Raw genomic sequence first — 12551 nt, 5'->3', positions numbered from 1 at the left:
TTGCGGCCTGGCAGGGCCCCGCCCCCTCGGCCTGGCAGGGCCTCACCTCCGTCCCAGAGCACGCTCAGCCCCAGCTGGGAGATGAGGATGAGGAAGACGCCAGCTCGCTCCAGGGTCAGGCCATTCCCGCTGTAGGTCTTTGGGGGCCGCACTGAGACTCCGTTCACTGTCACGTCCTTTCCTGGCCACAGGTAGAAAAATCAGAGCGTAGAGGGACAGTCAGTGTCTGGGGAGCTCCCCTACCCGGCCGCAGGGCCCTGCACAGCGCACAGCCTGGGAAACACAGCACAGTGCAGAACGACCGCGGCACCCCGCCACCCCACGATGCAATGCACCGGACCGCTCTGTGATGCAATGCAACGCCGTGCCATGCAATGCAACGCAAGACAGCACCCTGCAGTGCAATGCAACGCAACGCCCTGCAGTGTAATGCAATGCAAGACAGCACCCTGCAGTGCAATGCAACGCAACGCCCTGCAATGCAATGCAATGCAACGCAAGACAGCACCCTGCAGTGCAATGCAACGCAACGCCCTGCAATGCAATGCAACGCAAGACAGCACCCTGCAGTGCAATGCAATGCAACGCCCTGCAGTGCAATGCAACGCAACGCCCTGCAATGCAACGTAAGGCACCAACCCGTGAGCAACGCAGCTCCCTGCGATTCAATATACTGCACCGTTCTATGCTGCAACTCGCCACATGGCACTGCCCTGCGATGCAGCGCAACGCCCCGCCCCGGGATGCAATACCACGTAACGCACCACTCCGCGACAGAATACAATGCACCGCACGGCGGTTCCACATAATGTCGCACACCCCACTGTGATGCAAAGGAATGCACCGCATCGGACTGCGATGGACCACGCCGCGCTGCAATCCATACCCCACGCCCCGCGCGGAGATGCAACTCACTGTAATGCACCACACCACGATGCTGCCAGCCTGCAATGCAATGAAATGCAACCCCACCCACTTCAACTGCGACGGCTCTGCTAACCAGGGAACTTACAACGCCCCTCCCCTCCCTCCTCAGCGCACACCCCCTTGCTCCTGGCCAGGCCAGGGGGCAGGGTGCTGAGTTGAGCCAGGCCAGGAGGCGGCTGGAGGCACAGAAGCAGAGCCGTTTGCAGAGCCGCGTGGGGCGCGGGCTGGGGCTGCCAGCCAGCGGGTGCAGGTCCGCGCGGGGCTTGCGGGGGAGCAGCAGCGGCTGGGCAGAGGGGCCCCGATGAGAGACACGAACTCAGCCTGGCCTGGGAACCCGCAAGCTCCTACTTGGGGGACAGACTGGCCTGGAGAGCCTGGCTCTGGCCTGGCCTGCCCAGGGGCCAGCCGGGAACCCCTAGTGCTCTGCCCCCTCTCCCCCCACGGCCCCCCACCTCTCAGGAGGTGGATGACGGCGTTCCCGATCACCACCACCACAGACTTGGTGCAGGTCACGCCGCTGGTGCCGCAGGGCACGTTCTCGGAGGTGACGGTGAAGAGGCCGCTGCCCTCGCGTGCCAGGACGTACTCGCAGTCCCCCAGGAAGGAGAAGGCCCGCCCATCGAAGGTGACGTAGTGCGGGTCTCCCGTGGCCACGCAGGTGCCCACGCAGTGGTGGGTGCTGCACTGCCAGCGACGGCTCCGGCACTCGCTGCACAGGAAGGGAGAGGGGTGTCGGGGTGTGACGAAGCAGGACTGTTCTTAATGTTTCCTCTGAATAGTGCGGGGGTGCCTCAGTTTCCCCTACGCACTTCTTAAGTCTCTAGGGGGCGGGATAAGGGGGTGTCACTGTTGCAGAGCAAAGGGCCAGGGTACATAAATGTCCAACACCCTGTCTCCTGCCAACTGATGGCCTGGGCCCTTCCCCCCTGCAAGGTGAGAGCTGAAGGCTTGGAGAACAAAGGGATCAGGTGACCTCCTGGCTCCGGAAAGGAACAAAGCCCAGAGGAGGAGGGACTGGAGGGAGTTTCAGTTTAGGGCTGGCTGGGACATGGAGTGAAGGGCAGACGTGGTTGTCTGGCTCACTGCCCCCCAAAATGGACCCGGCTGAGGGGTCCTGTTCTCTGCACCTACAAGCTTTGTGTTAGACCATGTTCCTGTCATCTAATAAACCTTCCGTTTTACTGGCTGGCTGAGAGTCCCGTCTGACTGCGGAGTTGGGGGGCAGGACCCCCTGGCCTCCCCAGGACCCCGCCTGGGCAGACTGGCTGTGGGAAGCACAGGGAGGGGCAGAGGAGGCTGAAGGCTCCGAGGTCAGACCCAGGAAGGTGGAAGCCGGGTGAGCTGTGTGTCCTGCAGACAGGCTGCTCCCAGAGAGGAGACTTCCCCAGAGTCCTGCCTGGCTTCATGGGGAGCAGCTCCAGAGCATCGCCCGGGGACTCCGTGACATGGGGCTCAGCCACACTGCAGACCCGGGCATCCCCAGCATCCCCAGCCCTGGGCACCACCAGCCACCGCCACCCCCCGGCCCGAGGCACCCCCAGGCCTGGGTACTGCCAGCACCCCTGCCCCAGGCCTCACCAGCACCCCCAGCTCTGCCAGCAGCCCCAGGCCTGGGCACTGCCAGCATCCCGGGCACCGCCAGCCCCCCCCGGCACTGCCAGCACCCCTGGCCCTAGGCCCTGACACCATTCTGGGGCCTGCCAGCCCCCCCAGCCCCGGGCACTGCCAGCCCCCCAGCCCCGGGCACAGCACCGGCACATCCCACTTGGCTCCTTAGCACTATGCCAGCTCAGCCCTGCCCTCCACAGCAGCCCACCACCACGGCCTGCTCCCTCCACGTGGCAATCCTCGCTCAGGGCTTTCGGATCCCTGGGCGCCCTTACCAGGTGTTGCAGTCCTTGGTGATGGTGTCGTTGGGCTGGTACAGCCTGCCGTTATGGTGGCAGGGACACTCGTCCGGGGAGACGCAGCGCTCGTTCTGGGGGGAGGAAGGGGAGCGTGACAATGGCCTCGTGGCCCCAGAGCTCCCAAGAGACCAGGGCAGGGCGGGGGTGGCCCAGACCACTCTGCGTTGGGCAGGTCTGCAAGGCTCCCCCGGGAGAGGGATCCAGCCCAAGCCGGGGATCAACCTAGGTGTCTGGAGGTGAAAGATCTCCCCTCCCCTGCCCAAGGGGCTCAGCCTCTGCGTGGAAGGGCTGGGAATGCTCCCGGCTCTGCCACAACATGGGAATGCTTTGTCATGTTTTTGAGAGCCTGTGTGTGCCTCAGTTTCCCCTGAGTGCTGCTTTGTTACCAGTGGGTGGCGGGGGGGCAGTTGCTCTCAGGGCAGGCTGAGACATGGGTGTGGGTGTCCCGAGCTGGCTGGGCCTAGTCCCCATCTCAGTGGAGCTCCTGAGAAGACAATGGCAAATCCAGATGCCAGGATATTGACACCTAGCAACGAAGACCCAGGGAGAGATGGGCTCCCCCTCCGCCCTGTCTCTGCAGCGGGGGCTGGACAAGGATCCCCGGCTGGAGAACACAGGGCTGGGAGCAGGGAGGTGGAGACAAGAGTTGGGGGCTGGAAGGAGTCGGGGCTCCCACCTAGAGTCTGACCAAGGAGGCCACCCAGACAGAGCCGGACCCAAGGGTTCCCCACAGCCGGGCTGGGCTTGGGGCTGGCCAGGACGGACCCTGCTTCACCTTTCATTGCCCCGGGCTGCCCTAAGGGCCCCTAGGCTGGGCACCAGCTAACAACTGAACTCGGCTGTGCCCGTGCTGGGAGTGCCTCTCCAGAGTCCTGATCCCTGCAGAGCAGCCGAGTCTCCCTCAGGGGCTGTCTCCGGGGGACTCGTGGCCCGGAGCTCATGGGGAGTGGGGGCTGCAGGCCCACAAGGCCAATCTATGGGGCAGTGAGGCCGTGTGGCTCACCCTGGAGGAAGAGTGGGACCCCCAGGGGGGCTGGCACATTGAAGGGGCCTCCCAGAGACTGTTCCAAAGCTGGGAGCGCAGCCCCGACCCTATGGGTCCGTGACAGGCTCACACCGCCCCCCATGCCCGGCCCACCGCGAGACAAGCTGCCAGGGCTCGTGTCTCCGTGCCGGGCCAGGCTCCCCAGACGCTCCCAGACTGGGGCAGAGCCAGGGGAGGGAACGGGAGACTCACGAGGAAGACGGTGCCTGGCGGGCAGACGCAGCCGTCGGAGAGGCCCGGGCAGCTCAGGTTGCCCTCGGCAGTGGCGCAGGTGCGCAGGCAGGACCCGTAGGCGTAGACCAGCTCCCCGGGGCAGAAGGCGGCTTCGGGGCAGCTGTCGTCGGTGCAGTTCCACAGCCCGTTCACACAGACGCTGCAAGGCAGGGCCACGGGTAAGGGGAACGCCCGCAGCGACCAGCCCGCCCCGGACGAACCCTCCACGTCAGATGGAGGCTTTAGGGGGAAGCTTTCCTCACCCCCGGCCCATCCCGGCCCACTGCAGGGTCCTCGCGCCTTCCCCGGACACAGCTGGGACTGGCCACGCTCGGTACAGGACCCCGGGCTGACGCGCTCCGGCGGCTCCTACGCGAAACCCAGCTCTCTGCTCGTGCCCCCGCATGGTCCTGGGCGTCCCCCCAGGTACCCAGCCAGAGCACGCGGCGCCCTGCACAAATCCAGCCCAGGTCCCCCGAGACTCATGGGGGTGGGACTAGATACCTCCGGAGGTCCCTTCCAACCCTGATATTCCATGATTCAGCGCCGCTCTGGAACGGGGCACTTCCCCAAGCCCTGCTTCAGCAGTGGTGCAGCCCACGAGCCCGGAGTCCCGGCAAAGCAGCCCATGGGCACCTCGCAGCCGCTGGGGTCCCCCCGCCCTTCGCAGCCTCTACACGGTGTCACCGGAGCCAGGGCAGCCCGGCCCTGCCCCGGGGTCACCCTTCATACCCTGACCCAGGTCAGGCAACGGGGCCCCCTCTGCCCAGCGCTCCTGGGAGCCAGCCGGTCCTGGCCCTGTCCCGGAAAGGGCTGGGGATCCCTCACGGCAGCACGGAGCCCCAGCAGAGCACGGGGCAGCACTGACGGAGGGGAGAGCGCCCCGCACTGAGCCCCTGGCCCGCTCCCCGCAGCCCCCACCCCCTGCCGAGCCCCCGCACCGCTCCCCGCAGCCCCCGCCCCCTGCCGAGCCCCCGCCCCGCTCCTCGCAGCCCCCGCCCCCTGCCGAGCCCCCGCCCCGCTCCTCGCAGCCCCCGCCCCGCTCCCCGGCTCCTGCCCCCTGCCGAGCCCCCACCCCGCTCCCCAAGCCTCCCACTGAGCCCACTCCCTGCAGCCCCTGCCGAGCCCCCACCCCACTCCCCGCAGCCCCCGCCCCCTGCCGAGCCCCCACCCCAGTCCCCCCACCTCCTGCTGAGCCCCCACCCCACTCCCCGCAGCCCCCGCCCCCTGCCGAGCCCCCACCCCGCTCCCCGCAGCCCCTGCCCCCTGCCGAGCCCCCGCCCCGCTCCTCGCAGCCCCCGCCTCCTGCCGAGCCCCCGCCCCGCTCCCCGCAGCCCCCGCCCCCTGCCGAGCCCCCGCCCCGCTCCTCGCAGCCCCCGCCCCGCTCCCCGGCTCCTGCCCCCTGCCGAGCCCCCACCCCGCTCCCCAAGCCTCCCACTGAGCCCACTCCCTGCAGCCCCTGCCGAGCCCCCACCCCACTCCCCGCAGCCCCCGCCCCCTGCCGAGCCCCCACCCCAGTCCCCCCACCTCCTGCTGAGCCCCCACCCCACTCCCCGCAGCCCCCGCCCCCTGCCGAGCCCCCACCCCGCTCCCCGCAGCCCCTGCCCCCTGCCGAGCCCCCGCCCCGCTCCTCGCAGCCCCCGCCTCCTGCCGAGCCCCCGCCCCGCTCCCCGCAGCCCCCGCCCCCTGCCGAGCCCCCGCCCCGCTCCTCGCAGCCCCCGCCCCGCTCCCCGGCTCCTGCCCCCTGCCGAGCCCCCACCCCGCTCCCCAAGCCTCCCACTGAGCCCACTCCCTGCAGCCCCTGCCGAGCCCCCACCCCACTCCCCGCAGCCCCCACCCCCTGCCGAGCCCCCACCCCAGTCCCCCCACCTCCTGCTGAGCCCCCACCCCACTCCCCGCAGCCCCTGCCTCCTGCTGAGCCCCCCCTACACTCCCCGCAGCCCCAGCCCGGGCCCCCTGCCCAGCCCCCGCCCTGCTCCCCAGCACCACATTGGGGTCAGCACTGACTCAGGGGACAGCACCCCTCCCTGCAGCTCCCATCCCATCGTGACCTGGCTCTACCCTGCTTAGCTCGTGAGATCCCGCACGTGCTGGCAGAAGGGCTCAGCCAGGCGGTTGCCATCTGCCTGGATTCCCCTGCCAGGGGCTGGGGTTCCTTGCTGCGTGTGCTTCTCCCGGGCCAGGACCCTCCCAGAGCCTCCTGGCTCTCCCGGCGCGTGGTGGATGGTCCGTGGCTCAGGCCACGCGCGGGGCGGGAGCCGGCGTCATGTGGCAGAGACATTCAATGAAATCCACCTATCCTGTGGTGCCATCAGAAACAGGCCATAGGGTGATTTCATCAGACATCTCCTACCACCACCTCACCCCATCTGAGGGGAGAGAGCTGGGCGCCCCTCCCGCCCCTCCCTGAGGGCTGGCCGCCCTGGGAACACTGCCCCAGCGCAGCCCTGCAGGCCTCTCTCTCCGCAGGCTCTAACCCAGCTCTGAATAGTCCTTGCCCTTCGCAGGATCCTGTGGCAGTGAGTTCCGCATGTGCACACACTATGAATAGCCCGCAGGGGCCAGATTCTCCTACGGCAGGATACAAGCAGCCCCCGGGAACAACAGCAGGAGTTACTCCTATCCTGAGGGGGAAGGATCGGGCCCCAGAGGTACCAGCATGGCTCATTGCAATAGCAGCTGCAGGCAGCTTGGGTTCCTCTCCCCCAATCCCTGAGCACCAGCGGCAGCCCTGCCCCTGGGGTCCCCTCTAGGAGCAGAGGGAAGGGCAGGCCCTTGGCCCAGTCTGCCTGTGCTCTCTGCTGGGGCAGTTCAAGCCTGCTGTGCTGGGGGGTTTTCACGCAGGGACCACCAGACAGCAAGTTACAGTCTGATCTGGCCCCGTGCCCCATTCCCTGCCCCCCTGTGCCAGCCAGTCCCTGCTCTGCAGCTGGATGGGAACCAGCGCCCCGTAGCGGGGAAAAGCCCCATGCCCCATTCCCTGCCCCCCTGTGCCAGCCAGTCCCTGCTCTGCGGCTGGATGGGAACCAGCGCCCCGTAGCGGGGAAAAGCCCCATGCCCCATTCCCTGCCCCCCTGAGCCTGCCAGTCTCCACGTCCCTTTCTGGGCTGGGTGCTGGTGGGACTGGGCGGCTGGCAGCTGCAATGCCCTCTCTCCCCTGCCCAGGCCGGGCCTGGCACTAACTCCGTGACGCAGAGCCAAGGGCTGTGCTGGGGAGCTGGGCCCACAGCCTGCCCCACCAGCTTGGAGGGAGGTGCTGGTGCAGGAGGCTCTGCCATGCGACCCTCTCTATGCCCAGGGCAGCGGGGAGCGGGGCAGGGCTACGCACCAGGCGTTGCAGCTCCTGTGGACCTTGCTGCCGGGCGGGTAGGTCTCACCCCCGTGCTCGCAGGGGCACATGCCCGGCGGGACGCACTGCCCGCTGTCGTCCAGCACCAGTCCCTCGGGGCAGTTACAGCCGGCCACGCACACGGCCAGGGCCTGGCAGGAGCTGGCCGCCCCCATGCGCAGATCGGCACAGCTCTTCCCGCAGGGGGCGCTGCACTCCTGGTAGACCTGCCCCCCGCTGCACGGCACCGCTGTGGGGAGAGGGAGAGGGGGGAGGGGGCCTTAGCACAGGCACCCCCAGCTTCCTCGCCGAGAGCAGAGACCTGCCTCGTGCCCCAACCCCCCGGCTCCAGGGCCCATTCCCCGCCTTCTCCAGCGCCCAGCCCTCCCCCTCCCCAGAGCCCGCCCCCCGCCCATCTTCTCCCCGCCCCTTCTCCAGCACCCATCCCCCCTCTCCAGCGCCCACCCCCTCCCCTTCCCCAGAGCCCATCCCCCGCCCATCCCCTCCCCCACCCCTTCTCCAGCGCCCATCCCCCCTCTCCAGTGCCCACCCCCTCCCCTTCCCCAGAGCCCAACCCCCGCCCATCCCCCCGCCCCTTCTCCAGCACCCATCCCCCGCTCCAGTGCCCACCCCCTCCCCTTCCCCAGAGCCCAACCCCCGCCCATCCCCCCGCCCCTTCTCCAGCACCCATCCCCCCTCTCCAGTGCCCACCCCCTCCCCTTCCCCAGAGCCCAACCCCCGCCCATCCCCCCGCCCCTTCTCCAGCACCCATCCCCCCTCTCCAGTGCCCACCCCCTCCCCTTCCCCAGAGCCCAACCCCCGCCCATCCCCCCCGCCCCTTCTCCGGCGCCCATCCCCTCCCCCACCCCTTCTCCAGCACCCATCGCCTTCTCTGCCCTTTCTCCAGAGCCCATCCCACACCCACTCCACCCCTTCTCCAGAGCCATCCTCTGGCTGCCCCACCCAGCCAGGCAGGGCTCCCCTCCCCGGACATGCCCAGTGGGGCCCAGCCTAGGCAGCCACCCACCGCAGAAGGTCTGGTTCCTCCAGGGCACCGGCGCCCCCTCCTGGGCACACTGCCTGGCGTAGGCGGCCAGGGCGCGGCACAGACAGTCCCCGCCGGCCGGGCAGCCGCACACGTCGGAGAGGCAGAGCTGATAGTAAGGGTCCCGCTCCACCAGGTCGTGGCAGGGCTGTGGGACAGGGCAGGGGGCGCGTCACCCAGGGGCTCGGAGCAGCCGCCCGGGCTCCAGGCCCTTCCCTTGCGGGGGCCCCTGCTGGGAGCACAGCACCGGGGGGCACGTCAGAAACCAGCCCCACAGACGCATGGGCACACGGACAGCACATGTGCGAACAGCCGCACGTGGAGGGGGCCAGTCCCGTGACCACCCGACACGCGTGACACAGACATGGGGCGGCCGGGATCCCTCAGGGCAGACACACGCCGGGGACGTCCAGACAGGCCCACACCCGTGCCAGGGGCACACAGCAAACGCTCCTGGATCTGCCCCCCCTCCCCGGCACGCGCACACACAGATCCGGTGCCCCTCGCTGTGGCCTCTGGTCCCAGCCCCCCGGGGGCTCCGCCGGGGCGGGTACCTGGAAGGCTGGGCCGTGCAGGGTGCCGCAGGCGGCCTCGGCGAACTCCCGGCGCTGGGCGAAGGTGCTGCAGGGGTCGAAGGCGAAGGAGCCGAGCGCGGGGCACTCGCTGGACGCCCGGAACTTGTTGGCGAAGGCGGCGACGCTGGGCTCCACGTCCCCGGCGGGGGTGGTGAACTCGTCCTGCTGGTTCCAGGTGTAGGTGCCGCACAGACCTCGCACCTGCCAGGGGAGGGGGTGAGGGGGCAGCCGGGGAGCTCCCCCTCCCCACACGCCGCAGGGAGGCCAGCGGGTGCCAGGCCTGCGGGGGACGCGGACTCTTGCTCTGCCAGGCACGGGGCGAAGACCCACCGGCTCCCTCACCCCGGGGTCTGCGATGCAAGTCGCGAGAGACCTGGCACCCGCCATACGGGCCTGGGAGGCTCCGGGCCCCGCTCCCGGTACTCAGAGCCGGCCATTCGGCCCACGCCCACAGCTGGGCTCCTCTCCCCTCGGGCCCTGCGGGCAACACCCCGCTGCGAGGGCCCTCCCGGGGGGCACCAGGAGCGCGCTGGGCCTCACCTTGCCCGCGAAGCCGGGCTGCAGGGTGATGTAGGCGGCAGGGAACTCCAGCCCCCACAGCACGTGGGCGCCGAAGGCCTGGAGCAGCAGGAAGGAGGACGAGGCCCGTCGGATGCTCAGGTCAGCGCTGGCAAAGGGCAGGGCCACCTCCTGCCCGTTCACGGCCACGTCCCCTGCAGCAGGGAAGGGCCAGAGAGGAGATGGGAGAGGAGGAGGGCAAGGGAGAACCGCACAGAGAGAGAGGCCCCGACCCCACTCCCTGACCCACCACCTGCCAGCTGGGCCTCTGCCCTGGGCAGATCAGAGCCAGCCCCAAGCCAGCCAGCCCCGCTTCCTGCAATCCCTTGATGCCCCCAGGCTGCCCGTCTCTGCAAGGAGCTGCCAGGCACTCCCCCGCGGCGAAGCCCAGCTGACCTGTAATGTGGAGCCGGGCGGAGGTCCTGTGCGCAGTCACCGTCAGGGCCCGGAGGCAGCTCACGGCCCCTTTGGTCCCACACGCCACCTTCTCCACCGTGATCAGCAGCTTCCAGTCCACAAAGTCCTGCCAGGCAACGGTGCCCCAGCCTGTGAGGGCCGGAGACGCGGCCCAGGGCGGCTCCCCAGCCGTTCCCTGTCGCGCGCCCCGGCCCAGGGGACGGGACCTGCCGGCCGCTCTCGAGGGCACGGCGCGGGCTGGGCTGGGGGCCCCGCGGGGCTCTGCACTGGTTTGTTCATGGAGGGGCTCTCCAGAGCTGCACCAGCACTGAGTAGCCAGGCTCCTCGAGGGGCTGCTTGGGCACAGCATGCCCCCCAACCCCCATGCCGTGGGGTTCCCTTCCTGCCCAGGGCACCAGACACCCCTCCCCGCAGCAGCCTGGCCCCCCAGGCCCATGGCAGCTCCCAGGGCACCCAATCCCCCCTTCCCTTAGCCCCATGGCAGCTCCCAGGGCACCAGATCCCCCCTCCCCCTGGCTCCCCAGCCCCATGGCAGCTCCCAGGGCTCCAGTTCGCCCCTTCTCCTGGTCCCCCAGACCCAACGGCAGCTCCCAGGGCACCAGACCCCCCTCCCCCGGCACCCCAGCCCTATGGTAGCTACCAGGGCTCCAGACCCCTCTCTCGCCAGCAGCCTGGCCCCTCAAGCCCCACGGCAACTCCCAGGGCCCCAGACCCCCCTCACCTGCACCAGGATGTACTCGCAGACGCCGTGGAAGGAGTAGCGCTTCTGGTCGAAGGTCACGTAGTGCGGGTCCCCGATCACGGCACACTCGGCCGAGCACTTGTCCTGCGAGCAGTACCAGCGCCCACCCTGGCATGTGCTGCAGGGACAGGGGCGAGAGCGGGGCACGGGGTCGCCAGGGCTCGCTGAGCCCCCTGCCGTATGCCGGGCCGCGGCAGGCACTGCTGCTGGTGCCGGGGCCCCCAGGACATGGTGGGGGGCATCTCCAGGAGGGACCCCTCCAGCCTGGGGAGGCCCAGCCTGGGGCTCCCACCCAGGGGTCCCCAGCAGCTCCCGGGGCGTCGCATCCCAGCTGCCACCTGTCTCTCTGGTTCCACTCAAGTACCTTTGCTCAGCAGCTGCCCTGCCCCCGCCCCACCGGGCCCGATCCTCCGTGGGTCTCCTCTGCAATTCAAGGGAGGTACCCCACAGGAGCTGGGGATGTACCCCGGGGAAAGTGGGGTGCAGCAGCCTGAGCGAGGGAGAAGGGCCCCCAGGGATTCTCCAGGAGGCAGGGGGCTCCCCACACAATGCTGTCCTCCCCTCGGGTGGGGCGGGACCGTGGGGTGGCAGAGCTGTGAGACGGGGACTCTGCCCCGCTCCGTCACTGAGGGGCCCGCGGAGCCCAGACCGTCCCCGCGGATCGCCACGCCCCAGCCTGGCACGGCACTGCGCCACCAACTGCCCGAGTCCAGCTCGGCCGTGCGGGTGTGGGCACCGGGGAGGGGTTACCTTAGGGGCTGCCCCTCCCTGCTGCCCACACCAGTGCCCGGCGGGCAGGGCCGATGGGGGCTTTCCTCACCATTGGTTGCACCGCTGCTGGATGCTCTGCCCCGGGGCGTACTTCTGGCGACGGTGGTAGCAGGGGCAGTCGCCCTCAGGGACGCAGGCCCCCCCCTCCAGGTAGAGACCCGGCGGGCACTCGCAGCCACTCACACACTCGTCCCGGCAGTGCCCCTCCTCGCCGGTGCCCACGGCGGCACAGCTGGCCGGGCACGAGGACACGCAGTCCGAGTACTGCTTCCCCTGGCCGCACTGCTTCTCTGCGGGGCAGACACACGGCGCCTCAGGCCCGGGCTGGCAGCGCCCCCTCTGCCAGGCAGCCGGGCGCGGGCTCCCAGGGAGCATGTCTGCCCGGTCGCCCCGCCCACGTCCGAGGAGCACATGCGGGGCGACGCCACGAGAGCCGCGGGGGCTGCTGCTCCCCACACGCAGCCTGCGGTGCCGGAGTGAGAGGAGCTCCTCCCCGCTGACAGCGGTAGCGGGTCTCTTACCCATGGCCCTCGCCACGAGCGGGCAGCCCCACTCCCTGTCTCCGACACATGCACCAGGCCCTTCCAGCCCGGGGCGTTCACGGGCGGGCGGCCCAGGGGGCTGAGCGTCTCCTGAGCGTGCAGGGGGTGAACCGGGGCGTGAGGGTGGGTGTATGTGGGGGCTAGGGCTGGATGGGAGACAGGTGCGAGGGGAGGGCGTGGGGGCGGGGGGCAGAGCCGGGGGGAAGGGGTCCGTGCTGCCGGAGCGGGCCCGGCTGTGGAGCTGCCCGCTGGGGGAGCGCACTGGCCCCTACCGCAGAACCCGGGCCTCCTCCAGTCGAGGTAGACGAGCTCCTGGGCGCATTCGCGGGCATAGCTGGCAAAGGTGGCGCACACGGCCTCCCGCTGCCCGGCCCCCGTGCCCCCCTGCCGGCAGGACGCGGACATGCAGGCGTCGTAGAATCCGCCCGGGTCCACCTGCAGGGAGAGAGGCCGCGTCAGCCAGCGCCGGGGTGGGAGGTAA

At 69.9% G+C, this 12551-nt stretch overlaps 1 protein-coding gene across 1 annotated transcript in view; it reads right to left on the bottom strand.

Moving 5' to 3' along the window:
* Positions 1-12551, bottom strand: part of LOC140906204 (SCO-spondin) — a 122405-nt gene that overhangs the window by 99596 nt on the left and 10258 nt on the right. The window contains 12 exon segments of the mRNA XM_078851346.1: positions 47-181; positions 1380-1636; positions 2811-2905; positions 4072-4252; positions 7421-7670; positions 8448-8613; positions 9020-9241; positions 9581-9753; positions 9995-10121; positions 10737-10875; positions 11578-11818; positions 12343-12505. Coding sequence (XP_078707472.1) covers positions 47-181; positions 1380-1636; positions 2811-2905; positions 4072-4252; positions 7421-7670; positions 8448-8613; positions 9020-9241; positions 9581-9753; positions 9995-10121; positions 10737-10875; positions 11578-11818; positions 12343-12505 — 2149 coding nt within the window.

Source organism: Lepidochelys kempii, chromosome 2 (genome assembly GCF_965140285.1).
Source record: "Lepidochelys kempii isolate rLepKem1 chromosome 2, rLepKem1.hap1, whole genome shotgun sequence".
Lineage (NCBI taxonomy): Eukaryota > Metazoa > Chordata > Testudines > Cheloniidae > Lepidochelys > Lepidochelys kempii.
This window is presented reverse-complemented; position numbering and strand designations above follow the sequence as displayed.